The sequence below is a fragment of the Narcine bancroftii genome, unplaced genomic scaffold (assembly GCF_036971445.1).
Source record: "Narcine bancroftii isolate sNarBan1 unplaced genomic scaffold, sNarBan1.hap1 Scaffold_135, whole genome shotgun sequence".
Taxonomy (NCBI): domain Eukaryota; kingdom Metazoa; phylum Chordata; class Chondrichthyes; order Torpediniformes; family Narcinidae; genus Narcine; species Narcine bancroftii.
In genome coordinates, this window is record NW_027211870.1 from 217,894 (window position 1) to 233,814 (window position 15,921).

The 15,921-nt window shown below is 43.1% G+C and overlaps 2 protein-coding genes across 4 annotated transcripts in view; both read right to left on the reverse strand.

Moving 5' to 3' along the window:
• Positions 1–822: 822 nt before the first annotated feature.
• Positions 823–6,739, reverse strand: LOC138750417 (uncharacterized). Its single transcript, XM_069912463.1, has 2 exons — positions 1,527–6,739; positions 823–1,421 (listed from the first exon to the last, which is right to left on the reverse strand). The coding sequence occupies exon 1, from the start codon at positions 6,721–6,723 to the stop codon at positions 5,809–5,811; it is 915 nt and encodes a 304-aa protein (XP_069768564.1). The 5' UTR covers positions 6,724–6,739; the 3' UTR covers positions 823–1,421; positions 1,527–5,808.
• A 5,204-nt stretch (positions 6,740–11,943) lies between these two features.
• The window catches only part of LOC138750416 (microtubule-actin cross-linking factor 1-like), a 30,125-nt gene continuing 26,147 nt past the window's right edge, over positions 11,944–15,921 (reverse strand). For 2 of the 3 annotated variants that reach the window (XM_069912461.1, XM_069912462.1), the window contains exon 8: positions 11,944–15,909. In XM_069912461.1, the coding sequence (XP_069768562.1) occupies positions 15,902–15,909 (8 nt within the window). In that variant the 3' untranslated portion in view covers positions 11,944–15,901. The remainder of the gene's footprint in view (positions 15,910–15,921) is intronic. The other variant, XM_069912460.1, reaches the window with a different exon arrangement.

Genomic DNA, 15,921 nt, shown 5'->3' on the forward strand with positions numbered 1-15,921 from the left:
AGGAGTCAAGGATGAGAGAGCACAACTTCAGGGTTGAAGGATTCCCACTAAAAACAGAGGTGCAGAGGGATTTCTTGACACACAGACTGCAGAACCTCTTGAATTTTTTAACTGGTGGCTGCAGTGATCAAATCATTGGGTGCATTTAATGCACTTCAACTCTGTCTGCTGCAAGAGGGTGGATCTCCCAGTGGCCACCCATTTCAATGCCCTATCCCATTCCCTTGCTTACATGGCTGTCCGTGGACTCAAGCACATTTAGATTCTGATGAAAACAATTCATTAAATCAGTAAAAGTTCAACCACAGCAACTGCTGGAATATAAGTTATACAAAACTGCTGGAATATAAGTTATACAAAACTGCTGGAAAAAGCAGGTCAGGAAGCAGAGCCCGGATTTTCAGTGTCCATAGGAGATCAAGATATATTCCCAACATTTCAGTCCTGAGCCCTTCTTCAAGGAATGAGCCAGATACAGGAACTCTTAGAAAAGGCACTTTCAGGTGGCCAAATGCCCCACTTGTAAAGCCGCATATAATGGCAATATGGGCTGCCGGAAGGCCACCTGAATGCGCAGGATGCGCCTGCCAAATGAACTTGGTAACCCTCCTCCGAGAGGTATAATCGGCACAACACAGAAATGCTGTGGTGCCGGGTGGAGGTGTTTGTTGTGTTTACCATTTTTGTTTTTGTTCTGCGGTGTTCAAGTGTGGAGTGTATTTGCAATGTGATTTGTCCGTTCCATGGTTTACATCTAGTTTAAACATAATGTGAAATGTTTACATTGCTATATCGAACTCAGATATTTATGAAGCAATAAGATTTCTCAAAAAATGTTTTTTATTACATTTTTGACAAGCACACAAGTCTCATTTATATGCAACCATTACTTCACGAGAACACATAACATGCCAGGCAGTAGGCTCATGTTGTCGCATTGGGTGGGGAGGGTGGAGGGGGGAACAAGTTGTGGAGATTAGGAGGTAGGTGGCAGGGTCATACCCTTACAGGATGGACAAAATGGCAGAATGGATGGCCTGGTGCCCATGGGCTTGCTGATTGCGACAATCTGTGCTAATGGGTGCAGGACCATCTGCTTCAACCAACGTCCACTCTGACAGAAAGGCTTCCTTGTTAATCTCACATATATTGTGCAGGACACAGCGAGCAAACACAACACCTGGGACTAAGGTGGTAGAGATATCCAGACGGTTGGACAGGCACCACCGGCAGCCATTTAGACGGCAATATGCATGTTCCACCACTATCCTTGCAGAATTAAGGGCCTTGTTAAATCTTTGCTGATCCAGATCCAGTCCTTGGTGCTGTGTGAACCCCTTCATCAGCCAATTTCGTAGTGGATATGCCAGATGACCCACAAGATGCGCTGGAACCTCCACTCCATTAACATCCTTGGACACCTGCAGGCACAACAATGGAGAATGTTGTTAATTCATACACATGACCGTTGACACAATAAGCATACATAAGATTGACACATGGAGCTTTGTAGGGTGAACACTCACATCAGGTGGGAAGTGGTATCCGCCCTGGTCCTCTTCCTTTCTATACAGAGGAGAGTTGGCAAGCACTCAGGCATCATGGGTACTGCCCGGCCAACAAACACATCTGAGAAGCTGTAACGTGAATGGAAAGCACAGTGAAGTTATAGACATTGAGATGTGATGTGATAAAGACCAATAAAAGCTTAGCTCACCAGAATCTGTTGTCGACCACCGCTTGCAGAACCATTGAATGCCAGCCTTTGCGATTGTAGTAGGCTGCAGCATGCAAGCTGGGGGCAATAATGGGAATATGTGATCCATCAATGGCACCGGCACACATTGGGTATCCCCTTTGCACCAAGCTGTCATTGGTCTCCTGGAGACGTGTTCCAATGGGCAGGGGCATGAGACGTTTACCGAGGAACTTCGTCAAGGCGGCCGTCACCTCCTGCACCACCATGCACACGGTGCTGATGCCTATTCCAAAGATGGGACTGATGGATCGATACTCACAAGGGGTGGCATACCAGCGCAGAGCCACAGCTAATCGAAATCCCGGCTCCCTGGTTGCTGCGCCTGGTCTATGCGGCTTCAGGTGAGGTTCTTAGAGTTCCAGCATGAAGTGAAAGGTGCCATGCGACATACGAAAGTGTTTCCTCCATTCAGCAACATCAAATTTGGTGTGGTCATTTCTCCAGAACTCAGCGCTCTGGGATCAGTTCAACCTCCAGAGAGACCCGTGTGTCACTGACAAGCAGCATTCACCTTCGTCTGTGAACAATGGTGGGCGAAACCTCTGGGCAGAAACAATTTCAAGCTGGCACTGGAAGGTGTTGTTAAGGTTACTGAACGCTTACTGTAGCTTTTGACAATTCACATCTGATAGGTAATAGACTCAATCAGCTGTGTTTGGGCGGGAAACCAAATATGAATGGGCTGCCTTTTGGCAGCACATTGACTCGATCGGTAGTCAGTTAGCGCTATTGTGTTAAAAATATTAAGGAAGACATCACAGATTTTGGAGGTTGGGACCCTGTTGGGAAGAATTGATCATTGATCCCTGTCTGGAAGATTTGCTGGCCTAAAGACTTGTATTTTCATCGGAATTTATAGCTATCCTATAAACACAAACTTCTCCATGTCCGCCACAAGAGCGGGGATCTCCCAGTGGCCACCTGCTTCAATTCCCCATCCCATTCTCTTGCTGACAGCCTGTTCATGGTCTTGTCGTGGCTGAAAAAGGTGGTGCTACTGAAATGAAGCACCTCCACACAGCATGAAGTGAACCAATAACTGCCTTTATATGAACCTCTCGTGCTGCTTTTAGGGGACGACCTCATTCCTCTCTGGGGTGCGCTGGTCTAGGGGAGTGATGTCAGTGCGTTGCGGAGTTGCTGCAACCAGGATGTGGCGACATCTCCCAGGCAACATGTGTCACCAAACGCATGCTTCTCGTGAGAAGGGAAGGGGGGCCTATGCCATCTTGTACCAACTGACTGGGATAGCGATTCGGCCCGCCTGACCACATGGTCGCTCGGCCTGCTATGAAAAACCTCATCCCTATCACATCCAATTAACACCTTTTGTTGGGCTGGATTTGTCCCCTAACCAGAATTCTGAGCCTTTCTGAGATTTCCTGCTTCTGGGTTATTCTGTTTATTCCTTGAAGAAGGGCTCAGGCCTGAATGCTGGAAAGAATAGCTGAGTTCCTTCAGCATGTCGGTGTGTTTGTAACTATAATCACAGCGTCTGCAGACTTCTGTGTTTCACTCATCTTTATTTGTAATACAAAGAACTGATGTTGGCAGTGGTGGTGGGGAGAGAGTGGGGGGTGGGGAACCATCTGATGGCATCCTCATTAGTACCTGGACCTACCACTTTGTGTCAGCCTATCCCAACAACTGGGAGCTACAACCCTGCGACAGTTCCCATAGAATTAGAGGACTAACAGTAGATCTGTGTGGAAAGAACAACCTTAGCTGCTTCTTGCCCTTTCGTGTAAGACTTTATTCGTAATAAATGATCGACCACAAAAAACCCTGTTCCAAGTCTCTTTCAGCCCTTAGTATCATGTCCATACATTCCCATCATTGAACATTTTACATGCGCTCTCTGTTTGCACTCGGATGGTGAGTGGGAGCAGTTCCTTTGGTGCTTCAACCTTCTCCCGACCCCTGCACAGAAGCTGTTCTTCATCCTGCTGATGCTGGTTCTGATCCTCCTTTCTCTTCCTTGATGGGAGCAGCTGAGAGATGCTGTGGGCAGGGTCAAAGGGCTTCTCCAGGATTTGGCATGGCCTCTTCAGACAAGGATCCTGCTAGATCACACTGATGGGGAAGAGGGAGACTCCAGTGATCCTCTCTGTTGCTCTGAGGGTCCTGTGGATTGACTCCAATCCATTTCTCTGCAAGGACCCTCTCATCCAGTTTAGTTTGTACTTGTGTGGTGTTTCAAGGTCCCTCGGCCTGACGGAGATTGCAGATTCTATCGCATCTGCTGATTCCAAACGACCTTAGTTCCTCCGTCCTGTCGGGTCAGTCCGATTTATTGTTTCTCATCTTTTGTTTGATTTTTTAAGATTGTGTAGTGGATGTGTGTGGGGTATAAGTGCATGGGTGCTTGTGGGTGGGTATATGTGTGAGCGTGTGTAAGAAGGGGTGTGAGGGACAGTGTGTGTCTGTGTGTGTGTGTGTGTGTGTGTGTGTGTGTGTGTGTGTGTGTGTGTGTGTGAGGGAGTGGGAGTGTCTGTTGGCATTTGGATGTGTGTAGTAGTGTGTGTGTGCGTGCATGTATGTGGGGGTTTTATTTACAGTGAAAAAGTATATACAGAATATTTACAATATATACAGAATATATACAGAAGAGTGAACAAATATATACAAATATATCAACGATCAAATATATACAGAACATATGTACAAAGCACAACATCGACGTCAAATGAAAAGAACTCGACAAAATTATCTCACTTATCGAACACGTCCCTGATATAAAAGCACATCTACCAATTTGCCCCGAAATAGTTGGGGTTGTGTGTGGGATTTGGGATGTGTGTGTGGAGTTGTGTGGAATTGGGTGTGTGTTTGTGGACTGCATGTTCGGGTATTGGGGTGTTGGATGGAACGTGTGAGTGGATGTGTGTGGTGTGTGTGGGTGAGATTGTGCGGTGGATGTGTGTGGGTTATATGTGCATGGTTGCTTGTGGGTGGGAATGTGTGTGGGTGTGTGTAAGAAGGGGTGTGGGGGAGGGTGTGTGTGTGAGGGTGTGTGTGCAGATATGTGGGGCTTTTGTTTACAGTGAAAAAGTATATACAGAATATATACAATATATACAGAATATATACAGAACAGTGAACAAATATATACAAATATATCAACGATCAAATATATACAGAACATTTGCACAAAGCACAACATCGACGTCAAATGGAAGGAACTCAACAAAATTAACTCACTTATGGAACACGTCCCTGATAGAAAAGCACATCTTCCAATTTGCCCCAAAATCATTGGGATGTGTGTCTGGAGTTTTGTGGGATTGGGGTGTGTGTTTGGGGTCTGCATGTGGGGTTATGGAGGGAATGGGTGAGGGGTTGTGTGTGGGGTGTGTGGGTAGGATTGTGTGGTGGATATGTGTGGAGTGTATGTGCTTGGGTCCTTTTGGGTTGGTATGTGTGTGGGCGTGTGTAAGAAGGGGTGTGAGGGAGGTTGTGTGTATGTATGTGTGCGTGTGGGAGGGTGTGGGAGTGGGTATGTGTGCGTTTGTGCATTTCCTTCTTTCCATTTTCCATAAGTGAACAAATATATGCAGACATTTGTACAAAGCACAACATCGACGTCAAATGGAAGGAACTCAACAAAATTATCTCACTGAAAGAACATGTCGCTGATATAAAAGAACATCTTCCAATTTGCCCCGAAATAATTGGGGGGACCTATCCTGAACGATTTTCAGAACCTTTCATTCTAAAACCTGACTTCCAGACCCATATTATATTCGTCTAGGAACAAAGTCTACTTTTAATACAAGAATCTGGTTCGGAGACGGGATTAAGGGGAGAGGGAGAAAAGAGATTCTATTGGAGTGTGGATGTGTGTGTGTGGGGTCACTGTGGGAGTTGTCTGAGTGTGTGGATTGAGTGTGTGGGAAGTGGATGTGAGAGGTTTGTGTGGGGTGAGTGTTTGGTAAGTGTGGGGATGTGGGGTGTGTGTGTAAGTGGGAGTGTGCGTGGGAAGTGTGTGTAAGTATGTGGGTGTGTGGGGTGTGTGTGGGAATTGTGTGTGGTCTGTGTGTTGTGTGGAGTCAGTGTGGAAGGTGTCTGAGTGTGTGGGAAATGTGTTTGTGGGTGTGTGTGAGAGGTGAGTGTGGGGTGTGTGTAAGTGGGAGTGTGTGGGTTGTATGTGACGATGAGTGTAGGGGGCTGTGTGGGGGTGTCTGAGTCTGTGGATGGGGGGTGAGAGTGTGTGGGATGGGTGGATGGGGGTGTGGAGGGGTGTGTGTTGTGGGGTATGTGTGTGGGAGTGTGTATGAGGGGTATGTGTGTGGGTTATGTGTGGTGTGTGTTTGTGAGGGATGTGTGGTTGTGGGGGGTGGGTGTGTGTATAGTGTGTTAATGTGGTGTGTGTGTGTGTGAGGGATGGGTGGGGGAGGGGTGTGTGAGAAGTGTGTGTAGATGTGTGTTTGTGAGAATATGTGTAGGGGGCAGTGTGGGGGTGTCTGAGTGTGTGGATGTGTGGGTTGGGGGGTGAGAGTGTGTGAGATGGGTGGAGAGATGGTGTGGAGGGGTGTGTGTTGTGGGGCATGTGTGAGGGTGTGTGTATGAGGGGTGTGGGTGTGGGTTATGTGTGGTGTGTGTGAGGGGTGTGTGTGGTTGTGAGGGGTGTGAGTTTGTGGGGGATGGGTGTATGGGGAGTGTGTGAGGGGTGTGTGTGTGGTTGTGAGGGGTGTGAGTTTGTGGGGGATGGGTGTATGGGGAGTGTGTGAGGGGTGTGGGTTTGGGGTGCGTGTGGGGTTGTGTATGTGTGAGTGGGTGTGTGTGGCAGGCTGAGTGTGTGTGTCAGTGTCTGTGTGGGGCACCAACGTATATAGGACATGGCAAGCATTGCATGCGCCCCCACCCCGCTTGTCAGCGCTGCTTCCATCCCCATACTTGTCAATGACGACGTCATCTTGCACCCCTTGACACATCAGTGATGGCACCAACCTCCCTCCCTCCATCAGCGATGGCACCAACCTCCCTCCCTCCATCAGCGATGGCACCACCCCCCTCCTTCCATCAGCGATGGCACCAACCTCCCTCCCTCCATCAGCGATGGCACCAACCTCCCTCCCTCCATCAGCGATGGCACCAACCTCCCTCCCTCCATCAGCGATGGCACCACCCCCCCTCCCTCCATCAGCGATGGCACCAACCTCCCTCCCTCCATCAGCGATAGCACCACCCCCTCCCTCCATCAGCGATGGCACCAATCCCCCTCCCTCCATCAGCGACGGCACCAACCCCCCTCCCTCCATCAGCGAAGGCACCACCCCCCCTCCCTCCATCAGCGACGGCACCAACCCCCCTCCCTCCATCAGCGAAGGCACCACCCCCCCTCCCTCCATCAGCGACGGCACCAACCCCCCTCCCTCCATCAGCGACGGCACCACCCCCCTCCCTCCATCAACGATGGCACCAATGCCCTCACCCACACCTCCCCATGGGTCAGCGACGGCACCAATGCCCTCACTTCCACCATGGGCGCTATTTTGGGGTTTGTGTGTGTGGGGAATTTGGGTAAGTCTCTGATGTTTGGGGATGTGAGTATGGTGTGTATGTGTGGTGGGTTAGTGTGTGTGGTGGGTTTGAGTGTGGGGGTTGTTTGTGTTTGTGTGGTGTTTTTGTGTGTGAGTTTGTGTGTGTTAGGGGTTTTGTGCTTGTGTGGTGTTTATGAGTGGGGTTTGTGTGTGTGTGGGATTTGAATATAGAAGGTGTGTGTGTGGGTATGGGAAGTGTGGCTTGTGTGGGGTTTGCATATGGAGGGTGTGTGTGTGTGATATATACGTGGAGGGAATGTGTGTGTGTGTGAGCACATGAGTGTGGGGGAAATATGTGTGGGGTGGTGTGGGTGGGTGGATTTGCGGGTTTGTGTATGTGTGAGAGTTGTATGAGGGAGTGTGTGTGTGGGTGTATTTATGGGGTGTGTGTGTGTGTGTAGGGGTATGTGGTTCGGGATGTGTGTGTAGGGCCATGTGAGTGGGAGTGCATGTGTGAGGGACTTGTGTGGGAAGGTGTTTGTGCAGGGTCGCATTAGCGCGTGTGCATGGTGGGATTTGTCTGGCAATGTTTGTGTCAAGGGTGTGAAGGGTGTGTGTGCGGAGAAATAAGTGTGGCAGTGCATGCGAGAGAGGGAGTGTGTAGGGGGCATGATTGGGAATGGGTTTGTGTGTGGGTTGTGTGTGCAGGGGTGTGAGTGTAGGGGTTGCAAGTGTGGAGGGTGCGAGTGTGTGGATGTGAGTGCAGGGGTGTGAATGCGGTGGTGAATATGGAGGGGTGTCCATGTGCTGGGTGTGTATGTGGGGTATGTGTTTGGGGGATGGGTGGAGGTCTATGAATGGGTGTGTGTGTGATTTGTGTTGGGTGTGTGTGGGACGGGTATGTTATTGTATTTGTGGGGAAGTCTGTAGGGTTATGATTGTGTGGGGTGTGTATGTGGGGAGTGAGTGGGGGATGTCCATTGGGGCCATATTTTTTGGGGCAGATGTGTGGGGTTGTGTGCATGCGGGATGTGTGTGTGGTAAGTATTTTGGAGTGGCTGTGTGTGCATGTATTTGTGGGAGTGTATGAATGTTAAGGTATGTTCTAAGGTATGTGTGGTGGTGCATATTTGGGGATGGGAAGTATGTATGTGGATATGGGGTGTGGGTGGGTGTGTGTGTGGGGTGACTGTGTGTGTGAGGATGTGTGTAGGGGTATGTGTGTGGGAGGTTTATCTGTGTAGGGGTTGTATTGTGTGAGTGTGTGTGTATGTGTGTGTGTAGCTGGGTGTTGATTTTGTGTTGGTTGTGTGTGGGAGGTGGTCAAGTGTGAAGGTGTGTGTGTGTTTGGGGGTGTATGTGAGAGGTAAATGGGGTGTGTTTGGGTGTGTGTGTGAGAGGTATATGGGGTGTGGGTGGGTGTGTGTGTGGGGGGGACTCTGTGTGTGAGAGGATGTGTGTACGGGTATGTGTGTGGGAGGTTTATCTGTGTAGGGGTTGTATTGTGTGAGTGTGCGTGTATGTGTGTGTGTAGCTGGGTGTTGATTTTGTGTTGGTTGTGTGTGGGAGGTGGTCAAGTGTGAAGGTGTGTGTGTGTTTGGGGGTGTGTGTGAGAGGTATATGGGGTGTGGGTGGGTGTGTGTGGGGGGGACTGAGTGTGAGAGGATGTGTGTACGGGTATGTGTGTGGGAGGTTTATCTGTCTAGGGGTTGTATCGGGTGAGTGTGAGTGTGCGTTTATGTGTGGGATGTGTGGCTGGGAGTTGATTTTGTGAGTTGTGTGTGGGAGGTGGCCATGTGTGAAGGTGTGTGTGAGGGGTGTATGTGGGCGGTGTTTCTGGGTTGTGCGTCGGGGTATATGTGTAGGTGTGGTGTGTGGGAAGGGGACTGTGGGTGCATTGGGTGTTTGTGGAGTGAGGGTGTGGAAGGTGTGTATGAATGTCGGAGGGTGTTTGTGTATATCTGTCAGAGGTTGTGTGTGGGGGAGTATGTGTATGGGGGATATGTGTGTGTGTGTGTGTGTGCGCAGAGTGTATGTGTGGGAGTTTGTGAGCGTGAGGGTGTGTTCCTGGGATGTGTATGTGTGTGTGGGGTGTGCATGTGGGAGGTGTGTGATTGTGGGGGGTGTGAGTCGGGCCTTGTATGTGTGGAGTGTGTGTCTGGAGCGTGTGTGTTGGGGGTTGTGTGTAGGGTGTGTGTGTGGGAGGTGTGTGATTGTTGGGGTATGTGTCTGGGGTATGTGTCTCGAGTGTGTTGCAGTTTTTTCGGGGGGGGGGTTTAAGTGTTTTTTGTTGTTGTTTGAGGATTTTTGTTTAAGTTAATTGTGAAAGATTGGGTGCCATTGTGTAAGTTGTAATAAGTAATTTAAGTTTTACAATTGTTAATGTTAAGGGTTTAAATCACCCAATAAAAAGGCAATGTGTGATAGATTATATTAAGAAGCTAAAAGTAGGGATCGTGGCAAGATAGCGTAGAGTCTAGACATGTAATCTCGACCTCTCTGGCCAGATTTTTAAATACCTGTTTTTTAACCCTTTGTTTTCAAGTTTAAACTTTTTAAATTTTAGTTTAAAGTATCAAGGAATTATTTTGGCCACTAATGGTAAAAAGATTAAACCTCAAGTTCATAAGAATATACATTTTCAAAGTGCTGAGGATCTGGGGCCTAGACGACCTGAAACAGCCCTTGGCTCAATTTCTTCATTGCCTAGACCCCAAAGATTTCCTGTGGGGGGTGAAAAAAAATCTATTGCTACCAAATGAAGGATGGCACTGGAATTACCCATTCCCCGGAAGAAGGTGCGTGTTCCCAAGAAGTAGAAAGCCTTTTGATTTCAATGGAGGGAGCACACAGGAAAATGTCTCCATTGTTGGAAATGCATCAGGTCGACGTCGATTCAATCCAGTTAAAGAAGTTTTATGGCATAAAGGTTATAAGTCTACTTTTCGTTACCCTGCAGTGTTGAAGGTGTTTTACGGAGTCTATCAATTTTGGTTTTTTGAAACTGATTGTGAAGCAATGATTTTTGCTGACTCATGGCCAGATATAAGAGGACAAAGACATAGTCCAGCATTATCTCCTAAAGAAAACTTTGGTAGCTCTGGAAAAGGAAGAAATGGCAAAAATGGGAAAAAAACAGGAATGGAAAGAGTCTAACTTCTGAAATGGGATTTTCAAGATTGGAGTCTTTTGGGTTAAAAGAATTTTCTTATTCTATTTTTTCTTTTGTTCTTATAATATTTTGATGTTACTGACTGTTTGGCTGGGCAAGAAGAGATTTGGACTTTCTTTACTAGTCATCAGCCACTGGTGGGTGACCCACACCCAATTTTTGTTTAGGGGATTACTACCTTCTGGTAGTTTTTTTGGGGGGGGATTTTCTTTTTTTTTCCTTTTTCTTTATTTTTTAATTTTTTTTATTTTTAATTTTTTTTTAGTTTATAATTTGTGATTTTTTTTATTGGAGGGCCTATATACATTAATTTGAGTTTTTATATAAAGATATTATTGGTATTTAGTAATAATAGTAGATATGTCAAAGTTGAGGTTTGCTACTTTTAATGTTCGAGGATTAAATAGTTAGATGAAACGTAAGAGGGTCTTGGCGTATATTAAGAAAATGAAAATTGATATTGCTTTTTTACAAGAAACACATTTGAATGTGAAGGAAAGCGTGAAATTAAAAAGGGACAGGGTTGGGCATGTATATTCTTCTTCATTTAATTCTAAGGCTAAAGATGTAGCTATTTTGATACGTAAAAATGTATCTTTTGAATTACAATCAATGGAGAAAAAGGCAGAAAAAATAAAAATTTAAAGAAGCTAAAAGTAGATATTGTATTTTTGCAAAGGACTCATTTGACAGAAAAAGAACATTTGAAGTTGAAGAGAGATTGGTCAGGACATGTCATTTTGTCTTCATTAAACTCTAAAACTAGAGGCGTGGTGATATTAGTTAATAAAAAAAAACTTTTTGCTGTGGATTTTTTTTTGCTAATGTTGGAAGAGTACTGATTGTTAACTGGAAGATTTTTTTCTGAAAGTTGGACTTTAATGTATGTTTATGCACCAAATGAAGATGATCAGACATTTATTTCAGGGACATTTTTAAATACGAATCAGGCATATGGGAATGTTTTAGTCGGAGTAGATTTTAACTGTTGTTTGGATCCCTTGTTGGACAAATCTCCAAAAATTGTTGAAAAAACTAAAATGGCAAAAAGACTGTTTAAGATGATGGAGGATTTAAATTTAGTGGAAATTTGGAGGAAATTAAATCCAACTGAGAAAGATTATTCACTTTATTCAGCTCGGCATAATTCTTTCTCTAGAATAAATGTATTTTTGATTTCTGTGCATTTACAAGGTAGATTTAATTTTGCAGAATATAAGTAGGTTATTCTCATATCCTTCATTAAATGTTTAGGGACTGAATTAACTGAGACAGCTTATCGATGGAGGTTTAATGAAAAGTTATTGAGTAGATGAGAGATCAAATTATTTTTTATTTACAAATGAAAGAAAATTCAGTTCAAAGTAAATTTATTTTGTGGGATGCTTTAAAAGCATATTTGAGGGGACAAATTATTAGCTATACAACTAAGAGAGAAAAAAACTATTTATTCGTAAGTTTAAATTTGGAAAAGGAAATCGAAGGCTTGGAGTAAAAAATTTAAAAAAATTATACAGAGGATGAAAGGATAAATTTATCTAAAGTGAAATTACGTTATAATTTACAAATGTATAAATATGAGAAAATGATTTTGCAGTCTAAACAATGTTATTATCAATTGGGAGAAAGAGTGCATATGGTTTGGCATGGCAATGTAAAACTGAGCAAGTATCAAGGACAATTAATGCTATTAGGAAGAATGGAGAAATTACATAAATGAATACTGATGAATTTTTAAAATTTAATGAAAATTTATATATGTCAGAGGGTTATCAAAAAATGGATCAAATTGATTTATTTTTATCTAGTTTAAATTTGCCAGTGTTGAATGAATTTGAGGTAAAGAATTTAGATATTTTATTTACTGAATTAGAATTGAGAGAAGCTTTGCAATCGATGCCTGATGGGAAATCTCCTGGAGAGGATGGATTTAAGGTGGTGTTTTATAAAAAATTTAATGATTTATTATTTCCATTATATAAAAATGTTTTGAAACAAGCAACTAAAATGGATGTATTTCCAGAATCTTTCTCAAAAGCATTGATTACAGTTATACCTAAAAAAAGAAAGGAACTCTTTAAAAGTGTCACCTTACAGACCGATATCATTATTAAATGTTGATTATAGATTGGTGTCAAAAGTTTCAGATAATAGGTTAGTGAATTATTTGCCAAATTTTTTTACGTAACAATCAGGTAGGGTTTGTCAAAGACAATATAGTTAAATTGTCATCAGATAATATAGTTAAATTGATTTCATTAATTAATGCTAAAAACAACAAGATAATCAACCAACGGATATATCTTTGGATGCTGAGAAGGCATTTGATCGAGTTGAGTGGAAGTTTTTGTTTAAAGTATTGGAAAAATTTAATTTTGTTCCATTTTTTAGGGGTTGGGTTAGGGCTTTATATGCATAACTTACGACAAGGGTAATAACGAATGGTGAGATTTCAAAATCTTTTAATTTATCTTGTTCTACAAGACAGGGTTTTCCTCTTTCACCTGCTTTACTTGCTTTGGTGACAGAACCTTTAGCTCAGGCTGTTTGACATGATTTTGGTGTTAGAGGACTTAAAGTGAGAGAAAATGAAAATAAAATTAGCTTATTTACACATGATGTTTTTGTATATTTAACTAATCCAAAAACTTCACTAAAATTATCACAGGACTTGTTGAATAAGTATGGTAAATTATCGGGATATGAGATTAATTGGGAAAAGAGTGAGGTTTTACCAATAGCAGAAGAAGATTTTATGGATTGTAGACAAATTATTAAATTTAGATGGTCAAATAAAATTAAATATTTAGGAGTAGTTGTAAATAAAAATGATCATGAATTATTTATTTTGCATTATGTACCTTTATTAAATAAGGTTAAAATTGATTTAGATAAGTGGAAAGATTTACCACTGACCTTAATAGGAAGAGTGAATTGCATAAAGATGAACATTTATGCTCGAGTACAATACTTTTTTCAATCTATTCCTTGCATAGTTGGGTTATTCTTATGGAAAGGTAAATTATCGAGGGTTTCTTACCAAAAATGGACTTGGCATTATAAATTGGGTGGTTTGCAATTACATTGTTTTTATAATTATTATGAGGTGGCACCGATGAAGTTTATTAATTGGTTATTTGATAATGAACAATCTTCTAGGTGGGCAAAGATAAAGATGGCTCAGATTTTGGAAAATAATATTAATCATTTTATTTATAAATGGAATCCTTTATTGTTATAAGAATTTAAATTATCCGTTTTTCGACATACAATGAATATTTGGTAAAATCGCAATTTAATTCTTGATTCTATCGGAATAGTTTCGAAAAGATCACCATTATATCAGAATAAATTAATTCCCTTTTCATGATAGAATCCTTACTTAAAAGATTGGGAAATTAAAGGATTAGTGAATGTAATAGATTGTTTTGAAGCAGGGAGGTTTTGTTCATTTAAAAGGTTGGAGGAAAGATATGGTATTGCATCAAATTCTTTGTTTATTACCAACTTTGAGATTACTTAAAGAAGAATTATGGGAAGGAAATAAATTTACCAGGTCAAAAGAAATTTGAATTATTAATTGCAGATAAAGGTGAAAAAGGCTTTATTTCTGATATGTATAGGTTGTTGCAGGAGAAAATGGAAAAAGACAAATGGGAAAGAATTAAATATTATTTTGACATGGGAGGAATGGTCAAAACTGTGTGTTGACGGTGTTACCAAGTTAATTAATGTGAGGTATACTATGGTCAATTAGAATTTTTTGCATCATTTATATTCAACCCCTGAGAAATTGAAGAGATATGGATTCAGTTTAACAGATTTCTGTTTTAGATGTAGAGAGCAGAAAGTTACTTTTGTACATTCAGTTTGGTCGTGAAAGAAAATTAAGCATTTTTGGGAGGAAATTATAAAATTTTTGAGGGATTTGTTTCAAAGGGATATTTAATGGATCCAAAAATATGTTTGTTGGGTTATGTTAATGTTCCATTTGTTGATTCAAAATGCCTAAACCATATTTGGCTTTGTTAAGATTTGGGTTAGCAGTAGCGAGAAAATGTATAGCTGTCACATGGAAGAATATAAACTTGCAAAGATGGCATAACGGATTGCAGTCTTGTCTATATTTAGAAAAATTAACATATAATGTAAGTAATTACTCTTTTTTATTTATATGTGTTGTTTATATTTGAAACACATGGCTATAGAAATTAAATCAATGTTGTAATGTTGGCAGACCAATCAGGGAATATTTGATACATTTCTCTAAGGTTTTGGGGGAGGAGAGGTTGTTTTTTTTTTCTTTATTTTGGTTATTTTTTTCTTTTTTTGGTTTTTATTGTATTAGTAAGGGGGAGTGGATGTAGTTTACAGTTATTTTATGTGTATTTGATTTTCTTTATGTAATTTGAGAATATTAAATAAAATCTTTCAAAGAATCGAGTGTGTATGTGTGTGTGTGGGGGTGTGGTAGGAACTGCCGCTGATCCCCGAGTCCTCCCCACTGCCGCCGCTGATCCCCGACCCCTCCCCACTGCTGCCTGACACATCGATTCCTCCAGACGCTCGAGATTCCAGCCGGCTTCTCTGAGCCGACAGGGTGTCACGGTTGATGTAGTGGTTAGGGCAATGGCTTTACATGGCCAGTGGTCAGGACTGGACCTCAGTTTGAATACTGCGCTGTCTGTCAGAAAGTTCTCCTCCTCGTTGCTATCAAGTGGCTTCTGTGTTCAATCTTGCCTTTGAAAGTTCTTCTGCATTCAGGACAGGTTGTTCCAGATGGCAGATCAGGCTTGGGTTGCTACGGCCTCTCCTCTCATCTTCTTCTATTTCTGCACATCTGCTGGCTTTGAAGGTTGCTGTTCCCTCTCAGATGATGGTTTGCCAGACCTTTCTGTCCATGGTTCATCCACCCTTTGACAGGTCTTGTTTTTCATCCTGCAGGGTGTCTAGCCACCCTCCTCACCAGGCAAGCCTGGTGGGGGAGCCGGTTTAGTCGCCGACCACTCGACCATGCGACAGGTAGTACTGGGTTACATGGTACCAGTAGCACTCAGGCGAGTGACCTGACACGGATCCTTGTTTACTCTTCACTTCATGCAAAAAGGCTCCCAAGTACTCATGTTGACCATGACTGTGGCCAATATGCCTTTGTTGAAGAGCCTCAGGATCCGTACTTCCATTTCAGTTCATCTAATACTAGAAGGGGTGTCCTATAGTTGTTTCCTTGATGCAGAGTTAAAGGCTTTGGTGTGGGTGATGAATGACGTGTACAAAGGTTGGATCTGTTCACTACATTTTTTTTGGAGTTATCGAATTTTTAGGTGTTGGCAGAAATCTTGCTTGAACTTTGTTGAGATCCTCCAGGACTGGATGTAGAAATACCTGAACATGTTGATTGTGTTTCCAAGTGTGGCTGCCTTATTGACTGTTGGTCCTGCTACCAGCTCGACTTCCACCACAAGTTGTTGTCCTCCCTTCTGCGCTTCACGAATCTACAAGCAACG